At 41.5% G+C, this 22,890-nt stretch overlaps 1 protein-coding gene across 1 annotated transcript in view; it reads right to left on the reverse strand.

The window, feature by feature from the left end:
* grid2 (glutamate receptor, ionotropic, delta 2) overlaps positions 1-22,890 on the reverse strand; it is a 543,340-nt gene that overhangs the window by 54,309 nt on the left and 466,141 nt on the right. Inside the window, exons 12-13 of the mRNA XM_071907238.2 lie at positions 16,287-16,425; positions 8,908-9,103 (exon numbers count right to left, since the gene is read on the reverse strand). Of these exons, the coding sequence (XP_071763339.1) occupies positions 8,908-9,103; positions 16,287-16,425 (335 nt within the window). The remainder of the gene's footprint in view (positions 1-8,907; positions 9,104-16,286; positions 16,426-22,890) is intronic.

Below are 22,890 nucleotides of genomic sequence, written 5' to 3' on the forward strand. Positions count from 1 at the left end.
CCCGCCCTCTCCTCTCATCTCTTCCCTCTCACATCTTCCCCCGCTCTTCTCTCCTCCATTTCCCTTTCCATCTAGGTCCTATAGACTGCCCATTCTTTCTTTTTAGTCTTTCCCCTTCCTCTCTTCATCCATCCCTCTTTGCCTCCCCCATCCTTTCCTCCTTATCTATCTTCTCCCTCTTTTCCATCCCTCTCTTTCCGTTTCCCTCCATCACCCACTTCCTCTCCTCTCCCATCTTGCTCCCCGAACACCTATTCACCCTCCATTTCTTCTGCCCACCCGCCCCCCCCGCCCCCCGATCTCTCCTCTGCTTCCTCTCAATCGTTCTCCAGAGTGCAGTGATGGACTTTTCTCTCCCAGGGCTTAAGGATCTTAACAGACCTTGGTTGATTTAACATCAGCCCTACCTGGTGGAGGAATCACCATAATCTTTATCATCATCTCCGAAAGTCATTATGGCAAATTGGCGAAAGCGTATAGGGTTACATTATACCGGCTCTTTACTTTTAAGTGGACAGACATATGTAGGAGAGGTGAGAAAATGATGGTAGCCTTTATCATCATCTCTACAGTCATTATGCTAAATGGGCGGATGGTGACAGGGAGGCATTATGTCAAGAGAGAGAGGCTTGTTACAGGAATGAGTTAAACATGTGTGAGGACAAATGAGAAAATGATCTAATCTTAGTCATCATCTGCGATATTATCATCAACCAGCAGAGGGATATAGGGAGACATCAGGGAACATGTAAAACAGTGTGTGTGTGTGTGTGTGTGTGTGTGTGTGTGTGTGTTTTACGATGTAATGTCAGTAAGGCATTACCATCCGTGCTCAGTTTGTTACAGAAGCAGTAAGATCTACGTGACACAGGTGGCACAAGATATATAGAATTTGGATACAGGCAAGGGATATGAAAAAATAAATTACACACACACACACACACACACACACACACACACACACACACACACACACGCAAGGGATATATCAATTGAATATAAGTGATACAATGTGAAGGAATCTTGTGTGCTTCAGTTGATTGGTGTGACCTATCAGCTGCATGGGTCAGTTCCATTTCAGCATGGTAATATAATGTAACAAATTTGAAATTCAAATCCATGATATGGGTATTTTTTATTTGTTTTTTTTTTTTTGGAGGAAGCGTATCACAAATGACAGCAAAAATGCAAAAATGCTTTAGTTGAGGTAAACGTCCTCCATATAATCCATACATGTGTATGAGGCATTTAATTCCACGTTTCCTACCCGCCTACCTGCCATCCTTTTTCTCAGATCTGATTGGCTTTTGGATAAATACATGGGTAAAATTCACAAATATCCACATGCATTGTCCTGCTCCCAACAGTTTTAAAGCTGTTCAGTTCAGGGTTAGGTTGGGAGGATATAGTGAATTTATTGACGCTGCATTTAACCGTCTAAGTGTGATGTGTCTTTGTGGAAGTAAAAGACCTATACTATGCCACTTCCAGCCTTGAATTAACTTAACGTTGCAGTAAACGTTTAAGTAAAATCTTTTTTTTTTCTCTCTCTCTGGTAAAGCTGCCATGAAAATGAGGCGTAGGAGTAATGATAATAGATAGCGAGCAAGGGCGTATGGGAAAAGAACCATTTTCTAAAGTGGAACCCTTCCATAGTGCGCCAGAAAGTCATACAGACAGAAAATCACTCAAATATGCAATCCACTCAACTCTAAAATCACTCAGCAGAGACTCTTGAGACCTGACAGAGAGTGGATGTCATATATTCACATTGGGACTCTTCAACTGAGTCAGGTGTGCATGTGTGTTTGCGTCTGTATGTGCATGTGTATGCATGCATATGCAAATGTTTGAGCATGTGCGTGTGGTTTGCGTGTTTTAGCCTACGTGTGTGTGTGTGCCTCCAAAATGTAAACTTTTCAGGAACTAAGAAAAACAGCCTTATTTATACATTAATGATAATGCGTTTTTGATGTTTTGATGTTCATTCTATGGGGTTTGAAAGGATTTCACAAGCCCAAGAGGTCGGAGAAGTTTCTCAACTCATAGAGGAGCATGTGATCCTTCAATAGAAATGAAAAGAAAATAACCAAAATTGGAGATACAAGGTTTTCACCTGACAGAGACGACATGTGCATGTGTGCGCTTATGGATAAGTGTCAGGATTGAAAAGCTACTCAATAAAAAACATTCCCATTTCCCAATCCTTTGCATGTTCTAAGAATGATCTTTGGATAATGAACCTGAGTCTCCAGTGTCTCTATGAAACTTCAAGATGCTGTGATCTGGACTAGAAAGAATGTCTTTGGCCCTTTATAAGATTGACTCATTTTCAAAACATACATCTTCCAATTGTCATCATCTTTGACTCTTACTCTATGAAATAGGGTGAGGACACACTTTATTCCACACCTTGGACACATAATCAAAACACAGGAATGTCACTAGATACACTTTTACACGTGTGCTGTATGTATAATGTATGTCCACTAGAGCCGTGGACACATATAATGCACAACATTATTATATTCCCTTTCTATGAGGTATATTTAATACTTCATTTTATTAGCACATCATATTATGGTTCAGTGATTTGCAAAGTGGAGTCAAGGGACCCCCACACACTCCTAAGTAATTAATAGTTAATTTCACTCTTATTTCTTTTACAAGTCAGCACAGCCGTCAAATGCTTAGCTGCTAAGGGCTCCTCAAAAAAGGAATGCAATGACAACGATGCTGTCTTTCCCATCATGTGACCATGCATAGCTGAGAATAAATGGAGAAGACCGCAGTTGAACAACACATCGCTTTAAAAGGAGGGGTCATAACGACAAACAGTGACATATGGCACTCCTCCTCTTTCATATCATATGGGACTCCAAGTTAATAAGACATCACGACTGAGACGCAACACCTCCAGTTTATTGAACGCCTTGATCATTGACTGAATGGGAGAGACAGGTATATTAGCTTGTGACATGCCTAGCCCCAGGGCTCAAGCCGGTCGTGTGTGTGTGTGTATGTGTGTGTGTGCATGCGGATCTGGACGTATGTGAACGTGTACATGTATGCACAGGCCTGTGTGTCTGCGTGTCTCTGTGTGTACCCATACCTGTGTGTATGTGTGTGTGTGTGTGTGTGTGTGTGTGTGTGTGTGTGTGCGAGTGATAAAAGAGACAGCTTAGACACTGACCCGTTCTGACATATAATATTATTCTGCTGGAGGGGATCGAAATCTGAAGAGGGAGAAAATCCATACCGCACAGGAGACAACGGTGGCAGAGAGGACTAAGAGGTTTACTGTCTAAGAGAGAAGGAAGGCTGGAGAGAGAGAGAGAGACATTAAGGTTGGAGGGAGAGAGAGAGAGAGAGAGAGAGCGAGAGAAAGAGAGAGAGAGAGAGAGAGAGCGAGAGAGAGAGAAAGAGTGACACAAAGAGTCAGAGTGGGAAAGAGAGAGAGAGAGAGAGAGAGATAGAGATAAATATATCAAGCTCTTAACCTCGTAGGAATCAAATATAGTGTAGGAACTAGACTGAAGGAGACAAACACATCCAAAGATATCAGATGGAGAACAAAAGATGTCTGAGTATGACTGACTCACTCGGTCTGCTAATAATATCATGGCCTTCCAAATAGCCTCAGGCTTGAAGGTACTGCTCACTGACTTCAAACTATATTTGTCTGTATAAGTAGAAATCACAACCGGTAAAAAGATACATAAAAAAATTAGGCTTCAAAATCTCTATTTTGAAGGAATTTCGGTTTATTTAACTAACCACTAGAAGTTCTTCACTGAACTCTAGTTCCTCTGGATTTTTAGCAGTCCTTATGAAAACCAACAGATGCCAAGGCATCATTTAGCTTCTGAAACCATTTTTCTTTCCTCTATGTGACAAGTGCCTGGTGAAGTGAGAGAATATTATCACAGTTTTCTCTAAAAGGAAGATTAATTCAAGCCAGAGAGGTGAAGGAGGATCTATAGGCGGTATACGAAAAGTCTTTGACTATTAAGTAAATGAAAAAAAACTTAAAGTACTTTGTTCAGGGAATCATCAATTTAAATTCATTCAGATTCATTATGAATGAAAGCGCATGGAGGCTTGAAAACGGCATCGGTGTCAGTGATCACACCTGGCACTCTGGCTGTGTACACCAGAGAGAAAACGGCAGCACGTGTCAATGCAGTGAAGAGATGGGGGAAAGACAATACTACACCACTAGAGTGCACCCTGTAGCCTTTAACATAATGTGAATGAGAGAGAACGAGACAGACAGATAGACAGAGACACAGAGGGGAAACATAAGGAGAGAAATGAGAGAGAGAGAGATAGAGAGAGAGAGAGAGGGGAATAGAGAGTAGGAAATAGAGTAGTACCAGAAAAAGAGAAACAGAGCAACACACAGTTGGAGACAACGGGTGGCACAGACAGAGAGAGAGACGGGAGAAAAACAGACACAGAGTCACAGTGTAAAATAAAGAGAGAGATGAGTGGGAGAGAGAGGAAGAAAGAGAACATCAAATCAAGAGAGACATATTTCAGAGGGGAAGTCCTGGCCGCATGGTGCGTTCTGTGTCACTGCCGCTGTGCGGTGCTTGCTGGCACTCCAGAGGGGTCACTTCTGTCGTGTCGGATTTATCAAAGGGAACCAGACCCTCCCTCCATCCTCCCTATGTCCAGGCCATGAATCTACTTCCCGTTACTCCTGCACTGTGCAGCTACAGGGCTGTCCTCTCATGAGCAAATCAATTTGAAATGCAATTGATTTGCTCATCACAGAAACCTCATTCTCCGTTGCTTCTTGAAAGAATAATCCGCCCTAAAACACTTTTAACACTCTTAAAAACAGCTATTGGCAATGTACCTTGCATTTCTGGGCACCGTTTCATTCTTTGGTGTTTTTTTTCTTATTCCCACAGATAACTGGGCAAATGTAGATGGTGAGAAGTCACCTCAAGTTTGATAGCTAATTTTCAGCTATCTAAAACGTCAATGGGTAAACGTAGGGATTCCCTTATTGATCCCTACTGTTTCAGTTGTCGGGGGTAACAGACTACATACAGCTTAAGTGGAGTTAATGGAGTTTTATCAGTCAAATAAGATATTGCTGTGTAGACTTAGTTTTTTCTCAGAATTTACTTTTCGAAACAGCTAAGGCACTTTTGGTAGAATGCATTACTTGAGACTAGAGAACTCAATATAAAACAAGTGAAAAAATTTCAAGTAATTGGAGGTCAACATCACTGAACAAAAACAAAATTACCTGGCAATCTGCTACAACGACATAACGAAGAGGAGAATATTCACATCAGTTTTGTAAATTATATTTTAATGAGTTTATTGACTAAAAAGTTGTTGTATATGCGTAGCACCCAAAAGTTAAACAAAGAGTGAGAATGTCACATCTTTATTGAGTCATCAAGTGCACTCTACCCATAATTACAATATTTCTGACAGCATGTGAAGGCAGCATCTGTTTGCTATTGTTGTGACTGTTGACGAGTTGCAGAACAAGTGCAGAAAATCTAGGAGATAATGAGGTAAATATTGGTCTTTGGACCCACAGTGCAATCGTTTGGCTTCAGGATTATGCTGCACGAGCTGCTTGGAATAATTTTATGGTCATTTTTTGTCATGTTTGAAACTCTAAAGAAACCGTCTCCTGCAACTTCTGGCTGAAGAAGCTGTGCCAGCAAACTGGCCGTATGCTCTATGGACACACTAACTTCACCGGTGTGTCCACTGACATGAGGGTGAGTAAGTAAATGACCCCCTGGCGTCAAATCACGTCATTGTTTGCAATTGACAGGACACCGAAAAGGTCACCGAAAAAGTTGTTAAAAGCTGTTAAACACTCTTAATAATCGATAAGAGGTATCGCTAGTGTGGCGGCTTATCGATTACGATGAATTAGGTAATTTGGAACCAGGACTAAATTGGAACGGTTCTCGATACCCTGCCCTTGGTAAACCTCAGGTTTTGGTGTCAGCCCCTCTCTTTCTAGACTACCCATTTTGCACCAACTTTCAACAATCACACAGGGGGAAATCCATCGTAGAAGGCTGAGAATACAATTTCTCCACTGGCAGCAGCCTCAAAAGACCAGAATGCAATGCAGCCACAAGACATGTTGCGTTTTGAGTAATGGGCAAAACTCTCTTATTTTCTTGACTCTTGCTCTTAGTATACATAGCTATTGCCCTCTCTACTGACACATATAACCCACAGCTTAAGGCAACAAGTTCACGCCTGTTCCCTGGGGTTTGTCAAAAGTCATTCTGGGAAATGTAGGAAATCACCAACTGAAGCAGAAGTAGATGGGGTCGGCTGGGGAAGGATGAATGAAATGTAGCATTTTTTTATGTATTGCAGTTGATTTTCAGTCAATTAAATTTTATTATTTTACGAATAAAAATTTGTAGCCAATGAAATGATTGTTTTGATATCAAGATGTTATTGGCTTTGTCAGTGTGTGATGGCATGAATGGCAGACAAAATGTGACATGCCGCTCTGAACCAAATCAGAGGCTGTATGTGGTTTGTCAGACCTTTGTTTATTCTTGTTTCAAGTTGGTAGACTAGACCTAGACGTCGGTACCCAGGGGATCCTGAACTCTTAACTCCGTGCTTTAATACGCTCATTGCTCAGATTACCAATAAAATGCTGACTTATTCATGATGCTGGACACACTACTAATTAGGTATTCATGCTCAATAAACACCTCTGCCAATGACCAACGTGTGCATGTGTGCGTGCGTGTTATTGCCTGCGTGCTTCTATACTGTTGTGTGCTGCATTTATCTCTTCATTTTAAAAACACCACACACCACTTTAATTGCTGCTTCCAACACTTCCGACGCTGCCGAAGCCTGGCTCCTATTCAAGTCTGATGCTAATATATTCTAAAGGGAGGAGGGATAAAGTGAGACCCTCACTGGGAGGGAGAAGGGCAACGCATACAGAAAGTGTGATGCGTGCAAATGAGATGCAGCAGTCAGGTATTTATGATGCTGGGAAATTATCAAGGGGATTAAGTATTTAACCATGCGCGTGTATCTGTGTATCATTAACATCGTTTAGCTAGATTTATCCCCCATCAACTCAGACAACCCCATATCGTGAGCTGTATGTCAAAACAGGACTGAGATTGAGCTGTCTACTGTGAGGGTATTTGCCATACATATTCCACACTGTATATAATAAATACAGCATAAAGTAGGGCTGGCAAATTAGGTTTTCTGAAGCTTTCCATAAAATGGAAATGTGGTGAGGAGATTCAGGACCATGAGGCTGTCTTTGCTTTTGACTGATGGATTTAAATAATGAATTCAAACTGTCAGCCAACTGATTCTCTCAATTCTTCATACACTTTTGAATGGTACTGTAATATATGCATCAGTGATGAAGTAATACACACAAACATCTTGTAATGCATGTATCAATATATGAAGTGCCACTTCCTTGGACCATTTTGAAACAAGTGAATCTTTGGTGTGATATTTAAAGTTCTACTTGTCACTGCAAGAATTTGGAAAGAGTTTTGGGAGATCCAAGTCTGTGTGGAGCTCAGCCATCAAATATAACATCGCTACTGTAAAGTAAGACATATGACATCCGAAATATTGTGGAGTGATTTTTAGATTTAGCTGTGCCTATTCCCACTGTTAACATTGGATGGCATTTTAATAATGTGAAGTATACCCCCAGATAAAAATAGATATGCAGTGCATTACAGCAGTGTGCTGTTATTATTATTGTTGTCAGACTCTTATTGATCCCCAAAGAATAAATTCTCTTTTCACTTGCTCTCCTCCACAGAAATGTCAGAGTGCAAGGTCAGCTTTACAACACTCAGCAGGATGGATGTTTACTGTCATGGAGGTTTGAACTCGGATCTTCTGATTGAACAGCAGACTCCCAACTCACTGCGCCACTGGATTGCTCAAATTCAGTTGGATTAATGTCATCTTATACCATTTACTAACAGTTTATGTCAAGTAGATGAGCAAAACTACATGTAAGAATGCTAATTTCATCCCTTCACCACCGCTCATCTGCTGTGAGAACAAGCTGTAATATTATAGGATAGTGCGACTTGAAATATTTGGTTTGAGTGTCCCAACCCCTACAGCTAACACTGACTGGATGGTATGGTAATCTGTATGTTAATGATGTGATATTTCACCCTAACAGACTCAACATATAGGCTAGCTTCATAAATGGTAAAGAGTGATGAATTTGCGGTTACTCTTCATGTAAATGGAAGAACATCTATCAGAGAACATCTTGTACATGATCTTGTACACATGTACTCACAGTGATTCTACCTTGGGCTTAATTCATCAAACTCAAGGTCAGTCTTGCATGTTCCCATCTCAGTAATACTGTGTGTAATATCGGGAAAGGCCAATGGACCAAGTGCTGCTTCAGTTTTACAAATTAAAAAAATAACAGTTTTCTTTCCAAAATCATTTTCCTTCCAAAAGTAGATTTCTACCAATTGAAAACTGCAACATCTATACTATATCCCTACAAAATTATTACTGACTCATGATGGGTTATTAGACTTTACTTCCTATTCCTATTGTGCCTTTGACGACCTTCTAGACTGATGCCATTCTGTCCTCCTGGCTGAGTCCACAATAAAACCAAACTACAGTATTTGTATTCTCAAAACTGACAAGGACAATGTTGACTTGAATTTGAATGCTTTGTACTTTGTAATAAATAATGGCATTGATGTTGCTGCCGTCCTGCACCTGGTTCCCTGCATGCAGTCATCACTTATCACAATAGTCCTTCAACTCAAACTTTGTTTTACTATCCATGGTGACTTTCCATGTGTCAACGTTCCTGTGCTTTGAATTGCCAACAAAATAAAACTAAAAACTAAAATCAAGTCTTACCTTGCGAATGCCTTCCTTGGACTCCTCAACATTGTTGTCTGCGCCTCCCGTGCGGTTAATCATCCGCCACATCTGGGAGTACATGGGATCTCTCTCGAAGGGGTTCATGGCCTTGGAGCGCACCTGATCATAAACTGCAGAGTCCAACACTGTACCATAGGGCAGCTCTGTCTGCTTGGACAAGTCCTGGAGAGACCTAGAGAGAGAAAGGGAGGAACGAGGGTTAGCATCCATGTAGATCTAAAGTACTGTAAGTTACATAAAGAAATAAGCAAAGACGCAGACTAAAATCTAACTTCAAATCAAAACTGGCTATAGACCCTTGGATTAAGGCTATCCTTAACTTAGGCTATGGCAATTTAATAGTAATGATCATAATAATAATGTGAAACTTTATCGATCCCTGTAGGGAAATTCTCTTTATAATTGTCCCGTCTCAATAGTGTGGTAGGAGTGCAGGATAAAAACAGCTCCCCTGAAGCTGTTAGGGACTCAGAGTCTTGCTCAAGGACACTTCAGCAGGGCGGGTGTTTGCCGACAGGAGCTTGAACCTGGGTCCTCTGGGTGACTGTCTCCCTACTCACTACACCACCTTGCAGGCTGTAGAGTCTATATCTCAGCTTCTTACAGTTAAGGAAGCTAAACCAACAATATGTACTGTGAGTTTTGGGTAAAACAAGATAGAAAAGACACTATAATGAATACGCGATACAATTAATCGGTTGAAGAAACAGTTTAGACAGCAGTATGCATCCAGTTGAAAACTACAGAACGCTGCGCTAACAAGGCGGCTGGTATAACTGCACTTGGTGGATATCCAACTACTGTAGCAAGAAAAAGGGAGAAACTAACAAAGAAGTGGAATTTAAAAAAGTCAGTCTGTCTTCCAATTTATCCTTCTTTCTCTCTCTCTCTCCCTCTCTGTGTCTCTGTCTCTCGCTCGTAAAATTGCCACCTCTGGGGGAACACACAAGCTATTGTTAATTATAATGCAACGGTGCCTTGGTTGCCTCTCAAACGGTTTGGCCGCTGAGAAATGTAATGGAGAACCATTACAGGAACTAATTACTGTTTGTTTGTCAAATGGCTGCAAACACACCACCCATGGCTTTGAGAGACACACATTTGTGAAAGTCAACACGCGCGCTCACAGAAACACACAACATATGTCCCCCCCTTAATGAAGAACAATAAGTGTACAGTGTCTTACTTCATTAATTCAGTTGTACAATACACTCACAGAACAGATTTAACAATGGGCAGAAATGTAAGTAGGTATTGTTTGGTTTGAATTATTACAGACATACACACACACGCACACACATTTTGTTTTATTGAAGGTCACGGCTCTTGCTGCCCCTCCCCCCTCCCTCCTCACCCTCATGTCCTCCTCAACTATCTCTCTGACCCGCTCTAAAAAAAAACCTTTGAAGGTTTTAATGAACTTGGCCGCAAACATGAATCTTTAATTGCCGTCAATTAATCTTTGCCCTTAATAACCCCCCCACACCCCACCACCACCACCACCCCCCCCCCCGTATATGTATGCCTGTCATCAGCGCTCTCTTTGACTAGAATTCCCTTTTGAGAATGGGTTTCACTGGGAGGGGGTAGCTCAACTTGTCATTTGTGTATGGATGTGTGTGTGTGTGTGTGTGTGTGTGTGAGAGTGTGTGTGTGTGTGTGTGTGAGAGAGAGAGAGAGAGAGAGAGAGTAGTACTTTAGCTCTTGGGAGGCGGTAAGGTTGAGCTTAGAGTTTGGTGGCACAGAAATCCATATCAACTCAATAAACAGGCCTTCCACTATTTCTTCATTTCATTTTAAAAGCACTGATGTGAGAAGAGGAGAGGCTTTGGATAATGAGGAGACAATGCAAAGACATGATAAAAGAAGATAATACAAGAAGGTTTGATTAATGAGGTTGGTGTGCAGGACAGATTTAAAATATGTCTGTGGTGATTGAAACGACAAAGTAGCTCCAGTCAAAATAAGATGTAAAGCAGAGTGAAGCTGCTTAAGGCACAGATCAGCAGGATGCAGAACTTGTTTGATTGCCTTCTGAACTTTTTCTCGAGGTAAGGCAGGTTGAAGTTTGGCGTAGATAAATGCAAAGCACTGGCAATTTAGTATTTATATGACTGCAGCAGTGTTGATCCCAGGTCTGCCAAGAAATTGCACAAAACTGCTCTCTAGGGCCAGAAAATATGAAACGGGAATTCTAGAGTGCAAGTCTTGGAAATTGAAGGCTGTCATTTCAAAATGCTATATATAAAAATTGTGGGAAAAAAAACAAACAAAACGAAAACATGACCTCAAGTTCATCCTTCGATTTCTCTAAAATATAAAGCATCCAGTCTGTAAAAGTGTTATCATGTTGTCAACAGAAGAACAAAGGTTATTTTCTGTAGCATGTTCAAAAGAAGCATTTGTACCAACTGATTCAATAGAGTGGGTGTCCCTTTTTTTCAAACGGTGGGTATCTAATTTTGGAATGAAACACTTCAATTATATTTTAAGACTGTCACTTGCTAGTCCTGTGGCTGCGTATAACCAGGATTTCTGAATGGCTGAACATAGAGTGTCAGATTCAGTGTAGTTCTGCTCTTTTTAGAAAGCCAGGTCGGCTCTGCGCTACAAAGGGTTAAAAACCAAATCGTCTATTGCACACATGTAAACCAAGCCCTTTAAACAACAGGGCCACGGTTTACCAGCCCCTGAGAGCAAAAAACACTGCAGTGCACTGGCCTCATGATTACTTAATATGAAAGATTTTTATTTAAGGGGGGGAAGGGAGGTGGGTGAGACGTCTCATGTTTACAATAATTGATTTCAATCAAAAACCATTAAATCACTGGACTTCAATCAAAAAACACTGGCAGTGGTCGTTTAAATTTACAGCTCTGCTTTATTACTATGTGTGAGCGAGTGTGCGTGTGTGTGTGTGAGTGTGCGTGTGTGCGTGTGTGTGTGTGTGTCTGTGTGAGAGAGTGTGTGCAGTCACTCATGGGGGTGTCTGCACACAAAATATACGTGTGTGCTTAATTGTGTTTTTGCGTATGTCTTGTGTAACTGAGTGTGTGTGTGTGTGTGTGTGTGTGTGTGTCTTCCTGTCCTGTGTGTGTGCTACCTCATTTGGCAACCAATTATCTCCCTCCTAAGCACCTCAATGAGCAAGTAAATGGAGTAAGGAGCAGCTGAATGTATCCATGTGACAAGAGGTAGAAGATATCTGTAGTGAGAGTACATATGTATGTGTGTGTGTGTGTGTGTGTGTGTGTGTGTGAGAGAGAGACAGAGAGAGAGAGAGAGAGAGAGAATAGAGATAGATTCACAAATTTGTATGGAAGACAGAAACTGTACTTCATATCTGGTCATTTTTGTTGTGTGTGAAAGCCAAAGGACACAGAAGTTAGTGTTAAAATGCTTTGGGGAGAGCGGTGGTTCAACACTCTGCTGCAGTAATCTGCTCAGCAAAACAAACAGCTGCGTAACCTTTAAGGAGAACAAGGATTTAGCACCTGTATCTTACCTGTCTTGTTTGCTTGAATGGATTGGGTTGCTGTTTACTATGCTACCTCTGGTGTTAAAAACAGGTTATAGACAAGTTATTCAGAAAGCATTTAATTAAGCAGATTAAAAAAAAGCAGCTTTTGTTTTTTTGCGAAAAGCCAAAGGACAAAGATGATCTTGGCTGTACGATTCTGTGGGGAAATTAATTTGGGGGGAAGCTAGCTGGGCCTTGATCAGTCCATTAACTTACTAACAAATGTCCGCTCAGGCACTGCAGGCAGCTGTGCAACCTTGAACAACAACATGCACTCAGTGTGGGCCAAAGCCACAACACCTGGTTAAAGTCTTAATCTGCAACGGGGAGCTGCGCTACAGCTTAACAGCTAAAATGTGCAGTTAGAACAATTTTTTTCACCCTTAAATTGCCTGGCACAGCTCACTATGCAATGACTGATAATATGTAGCAGCTTAACATGCTCTTTAGAGTAGATATATTTTGACGTTTTACTTTTGTTTGGATTGTAAATATTGGAAGTATTGGTGGCCTGCATAATCAGTTGACACTATAGATTAATTTTCTTTGCATATATCCCCATAATTGATATACTTAAAGGTGCATTACGTAAGATTTTACTGCCCCATAGCACAAAATGACCATAATATATCTAAAGGGGTTTGATTGTTGATCATGTGTGGGCCAAAGGTCAAGTTTTGATCAAGTATCCCTCCTCATTTCCAATTGCTCAAAGACGGTGCTATGAGCGAGCGACTGATGTCATAAAAAGAAATGCCGAAGCAGTAGTATTTTGCATTATTACCTCTCCAGTAGACATTGCTGTTGGGCCGTCTGCTCTAATTAGCTACCTTACCTGTCTCTGCTTTGAATATGTAACTTTTATATTTCTGTCCATTGCAGGCTACCGTAAGCTGTGCCAGAAACCAGTCAATGCTGCTACAATGCATTAGTCGCTGACAGAGGGTGATAAAAGTCATAAATTACTTAATGACCCTTTAAAAAAAAAGTCAGGTTGAGGCTTTAAAATAGTAAATGAGTGGCTGCCAATCTCTGTGAAGTTGCTGTCTTAGCTGTTGGGATGCAACATACATGGGTGCCTACACACACACACACACACACACACACACACACACACACACACACACACACAAGCACACACACTTGATTTACTTTATTGGCGTTCTTTAGCAAAGCAGAAAATACGACATCTGCTGTGTGAGATTGGAACAGGAGAGAGGAAGCTTTTCTTTCTCAAGCACTCCCTCCCTCCATCCCTCCTTCCTTCCATCCCTCCATCCCGACACCAATTCTTGCACTCCATCTCTTTCCGCTCTAAACCGGTGCCCTTTTCTTACCTCCCTCAAAATCCATTCCTCACTCTCTCTACCTCCTCCCCACTCCCCAAGCACTCTCCCTCTCTCCTCTTTCCTTCCCTCTCTCCTAGTTCCCTTCTCTATCTTCCTTTCTGCTAAGCTCTACCTCTCTCTCTCTACCTCTTCTCCTCTTAATCCGTCTCATCTTTTCTTCCAAGTTCCTCCCTCTCTCCACTTCCAGTCCACTTTACAATGTTCATACTTCTTTGTCTGTCTCTCTCTCTCTCTCTCTCCTGCTCCCTCTCTTTGCCACTCTCCGCTGCCATCCCTCACTGTTTTCCTAAAGGATTCACACTGAAATTGAGTGAAAACATCCAAGCGTGAAATAGTCCAGAGAGGGTTCTGAACGCTGACTTGTTATTTCATTTCCAGGATGAAACAAGGGCATTAATACTTAAAAGCCCTGTCTGTCCTGACGGCTCACTAAGACACTAAGAAGAGCATTTGCCTCCATTCCTCCCTCCTTCGCTTCCTTCCTCGCCCATGCGTTCGCTCGCTTGCTCTTTTGCTTGCTTACTAATTCATATTCTCAATCGTTCACTCACAAATGCATTCACTCACTCACTCACTCGCTCAGTCTATGTAATATGTAAATCAAGTATTTATCAGATAACAGAGCATGCTAATCACAACATCACTGTTGACTATTCTTCGCTCTCCTAATCTTTCTCTTTATTGCTGTTTTGTTATGCTTCATGATTGCTTTCAGTTTACTTTGGGTGTGTTCTTAAGCACCGCTCACCCCACCACCCATCTTTTGGGGGCCCCAAGGCCGTGCGGGTGCTGCTGTTTAGGTGGTAATTACGCCACTAATGACCCCAGAAGAATCAACACATTAAAGATAATACATTAAAATTTATGGAAATCCTTAATTAGCTGAATCGATGTTGAATGAGGCAGCAAACTGAGAGGCTCGCATTAATGACAGCTAATGTAAACTAACAACAACCAAAAAAAAAAACACAAGAGAGAGGAGAGAGAGGATAGACAAGAGGAAACAGGGAAAGTGATTCTTTTTGAACATTATTTCCCTTGTAACTGGAGAGAAGGGCTTGGGATAAAAGAAAGGAGAAAGAGAGAGAGAGAGAGAGAGAGAGAGGGAAACAGAGGGAGGGTGGGTGGAAAAGGCAGCATGTATCAGAGTGAGAAACAACAATAAAGGAAATAAAATAGAGAGAGGAGGGGTCTGCTAGAGAGAGAGAGAGAGAGAGAGGGGGGAAACAGGAGACAGAGAGAAAGACTGACAGAAACAAATTAAGAGACAGATAGAGATGAGATTTAGAGAAATAAATGTTGTTTATTCCAAAGCCAAGCACAATTAACTGTGGAACTGCTGGGCATACCGGATGCTTTGGCATCCTGATTAGTCCAATGAGAGATGAGAATTTCCTAGTGCCACCGGGAGAGAAGCAGGCAAACATATTATCACAAGGATAGATAAACAGAGGGCACAGAGCTTAGGGAAATAACGTGTGGGATGTGTGTGTGTGTGTGTGTGTGTGTGTGTGTGTGTGTGTGTGTGTGTGGTGTGTGTGTGTGTGCAATGAGAGGGGAGGGCTTTAACAGTTGCATCTACACATTATCTACCCCAACATGAGAGAAACATGCAAAAATACTCTCTCTAATTCTCTCTCTCTGTCTCTCTTTATCTTGCCTATGTTCACTTCAACACAGCTGCAAACACACACACACACACACACACACACAGACACACAGAGACACACACAGACACACACACACACACCATGATAGATCCAAACTTGAGGCAGACAGGAAATTGCTATCCCGCAGCAGGGTGAAGACGGAGGGAAGAAAGGCGGGAGAGAGGGACGGAGAGAGAGAGGAGGGGAAAGAAAAGAGAGAGAAAGGAAAGGGGGAAGAGGGGAGGGGGAAGAGGGGAGGGGGAAGCTCTCCTCTCTCTAGTATTATGTCTGTCTCCTTGGATTGATTTCCACACTGAGCTACTATCAAGCACACTGGGGAAGACTGCAGTGTGTCTGTGCATGTCAGTGTGTGAGCAAGAATCTGTTATGTATGCGCCACTGTATGCACATGATATGGTGCATAGTGTGTGCTAGTGTGTGTTTAAGTGCGCGTGCGTGTGTGTATGTCAATCTGCCTGTCTATGTTTGAATTTGTGTGTGTGTGTGTGTGTGTGTGTACACATCCAGTTGTGTGTGTATTTGTGCATGCACATGTGTAATGTGCCTCTGCATGAGAGCGTGTGTGTATTTGCCCATTTGTGTGTGTGCGTGTGTGTGTGTGTGTTAGACTGAATGCCTTAACAGAAACGTTTTGCCCAGGTTATATTCTAAGGTAAGTCTATTAAGTGTTGGCTATGTGTAATAACTGAAGATTGTCTGGCATTGTATCGCATCACCACTATCAAAAGAAAACCTTGTGCTTCCAAATAGTCATATAGTAAGAGTCACAGAGCTGCCACTGCCGACAGCAGAGACCAAACTGTGCCGGATACGTACTGTATGGAGTTCTCTATGCGTGTGATGGTGAGGAAGGCAGCCAGGTTGGCAGTGTAAGAGGAGATGACGATGAGAGCAAACATCCACCAAACCCCCATCATCATCCTGGTAGCCAGGGTGGTGTAGGGCACCTCTCCACCTAGAGAGAAAGAGAGGGAGACAAAAACAGAGAACGTTTAGCGAGAGTTTGAAAATGATGAATATATCAACACACTTAAGAAACACAAAAATGAAATAGAGCTATGTTAATCCAACCATAATCTTTTAGGGTGTGTTTTTTTGGCACAGATCTGTTCTTAGAGCGGTCTAAACGGGGAGAAACTGCAGAGAATCGTATTTACGCTCCTGTAGAAAGACATCAAAAGACCAGATCTTTGCCACTATGGGTAAAGAGATATTTGAGATTGAGATTTTAATATTTCTGTGTAAAAGTGGTCTATGACTGTCTACATCTCCCTGAAAATGACTTAATCAGTCTCATAACCCCGAGCACAAGCTTGGCAATTGATTTTTTACTTTAGATGCATATTTATTTGAAGATATTTTGTACATTTTTTATCTTGTTCTTCAAAATTTGACTTACGCTGAAAAAATAGTCAAAAAGGAAAGTAAAAAGGTTGGCATAAAGGTTGAATTGAATTGAAATGTCTTGAAATCAGACGAAGATATGCTATTGCAATAAATTAGTTTGAAAAAAAAAAATCTTGAGATCAGTCTGAATAGCAAATATAAATGCTTGCCAGACTATTGTTGTCCACAGACCTCCCCATTAAGCTTTAATGCTGCCTTGAGCACATTACGGTGAAAAGTGTCTTGTCCATCTTCAAATATAAAGCCTCTTTATCCCCATCTCGCTTTATAAAATGCTTTTCTGGCCTTGTCCTCTCAGGTCTTGTTGCGCTACAGTAAAAGCTACCTGCCTCGACTTTCTGTGAGCTACAAAAATGACTGTCAATCTAACCTCAGCCCTCCAAAAAAAAGAATCTATTTGTTCAGGAACCAAAAAAGAAAATACCACACATCGATTTGTGGCTTTTCTATTCCGCTCAGTTGGATTGTGACCCATCCGATTCATACTTACACGCACACACATATAGACACACAAGTTCCCAGACAATATGCGTACACACACACACACACAGATGATTGATCTGCAGCCTATGAGCTCTTCCTTGCTGCCTTTATTGAAGCCTGTTAGAAATTAGCCTCATTCATCCTTGTAGCAGGGGATCGCTGCTACGTCGACTCAGACCGACAGCCACTCGCCTCGCTCCCAATTCCCCCGGCCAAGACTCGGTAATATATTTGACACCCACGCAATCCCATACTCCTCTCTCTCTCTCTTTCTATATGTTCTCTATCTTTCTCCTCTGTCTTCTTGCTCTTTCCCCCTCTCTCTCTCTCACGCCTTATTCTGAGTACCTTATTGCATTCGATTAAATTCAAATTCTTTATATCTCTCTCTTTCTCTTTCTCTCTCTGGGTTTATCTATCTTAGGCAGGAAATTTGCTGTTGACATGAGGGTTTGCCAGCAGCCTTAAGGCGCTATACTGTGTTGTACTGTACTCTATGTTCTGTTCAAATAATGTTATAACACCGTGTGCGCGTGTGTGTGTGTGTGTGTGTGTGAGAGAGAGAGAGAGAGAATGTGTATGCGCTTGTTTGCTTGTGTGTGTGTGTTGCACTATTCTCCCAGACATCTATCCTCCTATGTGTTTGATATAGAAAGGTGTGACTTTCATCCAGGTCCTCAATCTTGTTATACGTTTTGAAAGCGTATTCATTTTTCACGCCTCTTTATGTAGTTTCTCTGTTGAGGGCCACATGTGCGGTGCTTATGAAATTTTTATTTTCATTTCATTTGTCCTATATTTTATCAGGTAGTCTCAGTGAGATAGAGATCTCTTTTGAGAGAAGAGAGACCTGCTGAGAACACAAAACATTCATAAAATTGACAAAGAAAATCCACAGCGCAGTGTGTAAACCTGAACCCGTTCAGCAGGCCCTCCTTAATAAAAGATTTATTATGACGCTTTCTCACCGTGTATCTCACTCTGTCTGTGTTTTGTGTGTATTTCTCTCTCCCACTTTATCATTTCCCACCTGACTCTCACTTTGTCTCTCACTTCAGCTTCATCCCTAGCGTACTAATTCAGATTGCCACCCCAGTCTCAACGCTCTGTAAATAGATGTACATGTAAATTAATAAACACTTAAATTATCTGTTGTTGTTTCAAATAATTAATTGTTTTTAGAGAAAAACAATCTCCTGTTATTGATTGCAATTACTTGTGGCCTGCTAAACATGAAACTGACTTTCACTATGTTTAAAGCCAACAAGCTTTTTGGAGGTTATGTATTTAGCAATAAAACCTTATCAGTTTAAAAAAAAAAAAAAAAAAATCGTTCTGGTAAAGTTCATGCAGTTAACTATTCACAAGGAATTATTGTGGATTTGCCAGTAGGAAAATGAATTGAGATTTTTTTTTTCTTCCAAGACTAAATGCAACCAGCATGCACAGACATTTTTCCCCACAATACACCAAAAATGTCCAAATATATGCCAGACCATGACCGCAATATCTTGGACTTCAATAGCTTCTGAAACATGACTTTTGTGAATCATTCCACCTGTAGTAGGTATTTTGGGGTTTGGGGTTTTCATATTGGCAATATCCAGGGAGGACTGATTAAGACCCCAAAGGAAACGTATTGCAGAGTCCCAGAGTAATTTTCATGTTGATTCCTGGCTGTGTAAGTGACCTTTATAAAATATTTAATATGGTTTGGGAAATGCCTCTGCTGAGCTCCAGCATCTAAATATCCCAAAATTTGAAGTCAGGGGGTCTTTTGTTTAGTTGTTTTAGGTGTTTTATAGTTCTGTGTGTCCCTGGACACTGTCTAAATTAAACCAAGCTCTCAACAATAGACCTTTTGAAAAGGTTATCCTCTCCTCTGCACATCTTGTGTGTGTGAGATGTGAGAGAGAGAAAGGGAGAGAGAGAGAAAGAGAGAGAGAGGGAGAGAGAGAAAGTGGGATCGCCTTTGTAGGAAATGATATAAACTTGGATTTATGAAAGTCAATAAAACTAAGTAAGCCTTGAGTGGGTTGAAAAGGCCCTTGATACGGTTTATTTGAAGACAGGCTTTTGTTTCATTTTAAAGGTGCCAAAACTTCAGGAACTTCTCCTCCACTGTAAACTTGAGCACCAGCTCCTGACTAATCCACAGTTGATATAACAGTGAGGCACACACAAATTGATATATCATGATAAAAAACATGAAACAATAATTGATGCACAACACGTCAGACAAGCCATGATCAGTTACAATTTAGAATCAGTTTTGGATGTTTATTGAGAGGAGAACTGAACCTCATACGCTTAATTTCTCAGATAGAGGGTGTATGCCTCACTTTATTCAGTTGCTCTTGATGACGAATCAAAAGCAAAATCAAAACGTTTGCAGTCGGTATCAATACTGAGCGCTGGAAAAAAAAAATCACACACAAAACTGAATCTTGATGGAGAAAGCTAATCCCCACAACAGCTAAAGTTGGAAGTTGTTTGTCAGTGAATTTCGAAAGAGGTACTGGTCCTAAAAAGTGATAGAATTTGATCATCATTGTAATCTTGTGCAATTTTGTGTAATCGTATAACATTGTGTTGACTCCAAGAAGATTTGATTTTTAACAATGTAGCCTGCTTTGAAATCCACGATTAGATCAACAGGTAAAGCAATGATTGAAAAATAGCTATTTGTTGTTTGCTTGTTTCTTTATCTACCTTTAGTGAGGCAACAGACATGGCAGTGCACATGATATGAAATATGCACGTTTTATTTCTTAAGAATAAATAATTCTTACACACACACACAAGCATACAAACAGTCATACATCACTGTACTATCAAAACCATCGTATAAACAATGAATTGTACTATTGAAACCATCTTTCATACAGTGTATTGTGCTATCAAAACCATCTTTTGTACAGTGAAATACACCCAGATGGATGTTCATGTTGCCATACAGATAGGATAGGAGATAGGAGATAGGAGGCAGTCAGCAACTCAGTCATTCAGTCTGCCAGCTATTTAGTCGTGTGTCGTGTGTGTGTGTGTGTGTGTGTGTGTGTGTGTGTGTGTGTGTATGTAAGCATGCAATTGTACCACAAGCACATCAGCGAGTCAGCACCTTAGGGTTGCTAACATATACAGTATATGCCTAATGGGTTCATTGAAGAACACCCATGCTGTATGTTAGAGCTCTTCAAGGGCATCTTCAAGGAACTGTCCCACATACTCCTATCTTAGAACTGAAGGGCACTCGGAGATAGCAGACCTCCGCCAAGGTTCGTGCTATTATTGCTTGTTTGTGAGTCAGATCCAGATCCGCTCCAAATTTTAATGGGTTCTTCCTTGGCCCATGCTACACCCTTCCACGAAGTTTCATGAAAATCGGGCCAGTAATTTTTCCGTAATCCTGCTAACAGGCAAACAAACAGACAAACGGCACCGAAAACATAACCTCCTTGGCGGAGGGAATAAGGGTGTCGTTCTTCTGCAGAGGTTCTTTCAAGGAACCACTGTGGGACTACAGAAGGACGCAACTGTAAATTTGGCATGGTGACACGTCCCCTTAGGACTTAGAATGTGTTCAGACGATGACGGTGGCACACATTTAAGCGCGCTTCTCTTCATTGTTTTCCGCGCGCTCAAGGGATAGGCACTCTCTCCTTCGCCAGGGCGGTACACCTAGTGTTTTCATGAGCGCACCATAGTAGAAAGTGCTTCTACTTTTGCGCGGAGGAAGTGCTGGGAGCGTGGTACGTTACCCACAGCAGACCAATCAACATCGATGATAAACACGAGTGACTGCAAAACAACCATGCAGGAAAAGCTCATCCGTTCGTCACAAGGATTATCAGCTATAATATCAGCTATTATAGCTAAGTTAGCCTAGTCCTAGCCAAGTTCACACACAGCAGGCTTTCTCCTTGCTTTTTTAAACACGTGCAAAAGGCGTCGTCTGAACGTACCCTTGGGGAGTCATTCTTCTGGTGCTCTTCAAGGTACCTGTTCAGGGTGTCTTGAAAACCACTCATGAAAGCCCTTTTAGTTTATTTTTAGAGTGTGTGAATTTGTGTGTGTGTGTATATGTGTGTGTGTGTCCATTTGCATATGTGTGTATGTTTGTGGACTCTAGAGGAGGCATAGCTATCCTAAAGGAGCTTTTGTGGATGTCAGCTTGGCAGCTTCAAAGACGCCCTGCTGTGTCCCCTCAGTACAGCTCTCCACTCTAACCTCCATGTCGCTCGCTCTCTATCTCTCCTGCTTTCTCTCTCATTCACTGCTGTGTCCCCTCTTGCCCGGGGGCACACAGCATTTCTCTATTTCTTCCTCCTTCCCCCTCCAAATGGGGAAAGCCTGGTAAGCACAATCTGCAAGCCTAGTTAAGGCTCGGTGTGGAGAGATAGTCCATGTCTACAGTGAGACTACAAGAGGAGTGAATTGGAGATTTGGCATGGTGACACTTCCCCTGAGGTCTTAAGGATAAGGAAGTCGTTCTGCTTAAGAGGAATCAGACTCACATGTAGCCTTCAACTGCTTCATTGACTGACTGGCTGGCTGGCTTCCTGGCTGCCTACCTGACTGATTAGATAGCTGAGTGACTGGTCCCTTGGCTGTATGATTGACTGACTGATTGACTCTCTAACTAGCTGCCGTCTGAGCTAGCTGACAGACCAACTGCCTTTCCGTCTCATTTTCTGACTGATAGCACTATGTCTGCTGTATCCTCTCATGTCTGCACCTCTTCCAATTTGGTGATCCGATTGTCTGACTGCTTGATATCTGGCTGGCTGACTAAATAACACAATCGTTTAAGGAATACTCTTATGTATTCTCATTCACTTTTTTCCCCCCTTGATTGTAATCCGCCTTCATCTCCTTTATTTCACAATTTCCTTACTTGTTGACTCTTTTGCAAACGTTGTTTTCTCCCAGGCAGTATTTCCCAGACCCTCTCTCTTGATTGTATTCCAGCCACGTCTCTGGTAAAAGTGTTCTCAGATTGACTGACAGGACAACTAGCTGGCTAGTAGTCATTATCACTGATCTTTTTTAACCTTTACTCATCCAGGGAAGGGTTTTGCTGAACATGATTTTTTTCAGTAATATCCTGTTAGACATGAAAACAGTTACACAGAATTCCCATCTGAGAGCTGTCCAGTCTCACCACACCACCAACTACAGTCTTATACTCTCGTCTAGTTATTAGTCCTTATGCCTCTTTCTAATCCTCCCTCTTTCTTATGTCAGGTTTCTCTCATAGACACTCTCTCTCTTCTTCCTCTATCTCTGATTTTGCCCTAATTTCCCCATATTCCTGCCTTTGGGCTCATGCAGGTAAATGCACACACAAACACAACTGAGGGTGTCAAAGTTTCATTGCTGCTGTATGATTCGAGTCCAAGAGAGATAATAAGAAAAGAGGGAGCGAGAGAGAGAGAGTAAAGGTTGAGTGAAAAATAATGAGGAACATGTTGAACAAGTGACCAATAGAGAGAAAAAAGAAAATACATCATTAGGGTGAATATCTACA

This window comes from Centroberyx gerrardi, chromosome 8 (assembly GCF_048128805.1).
Source record: "Centroberyx gerrardi isolate f3 chromosome 8, fCenGer3.hap1.cur.20231027, whole genome shotgun sequence".
In the NCBI taxonomy this organism is placed as follows: Eukaryota; Metazoa; Chordata; class Actinopteri; order Beryciformes; family Berycidae; genus Centroberyx; species Centroberyx gerrardi.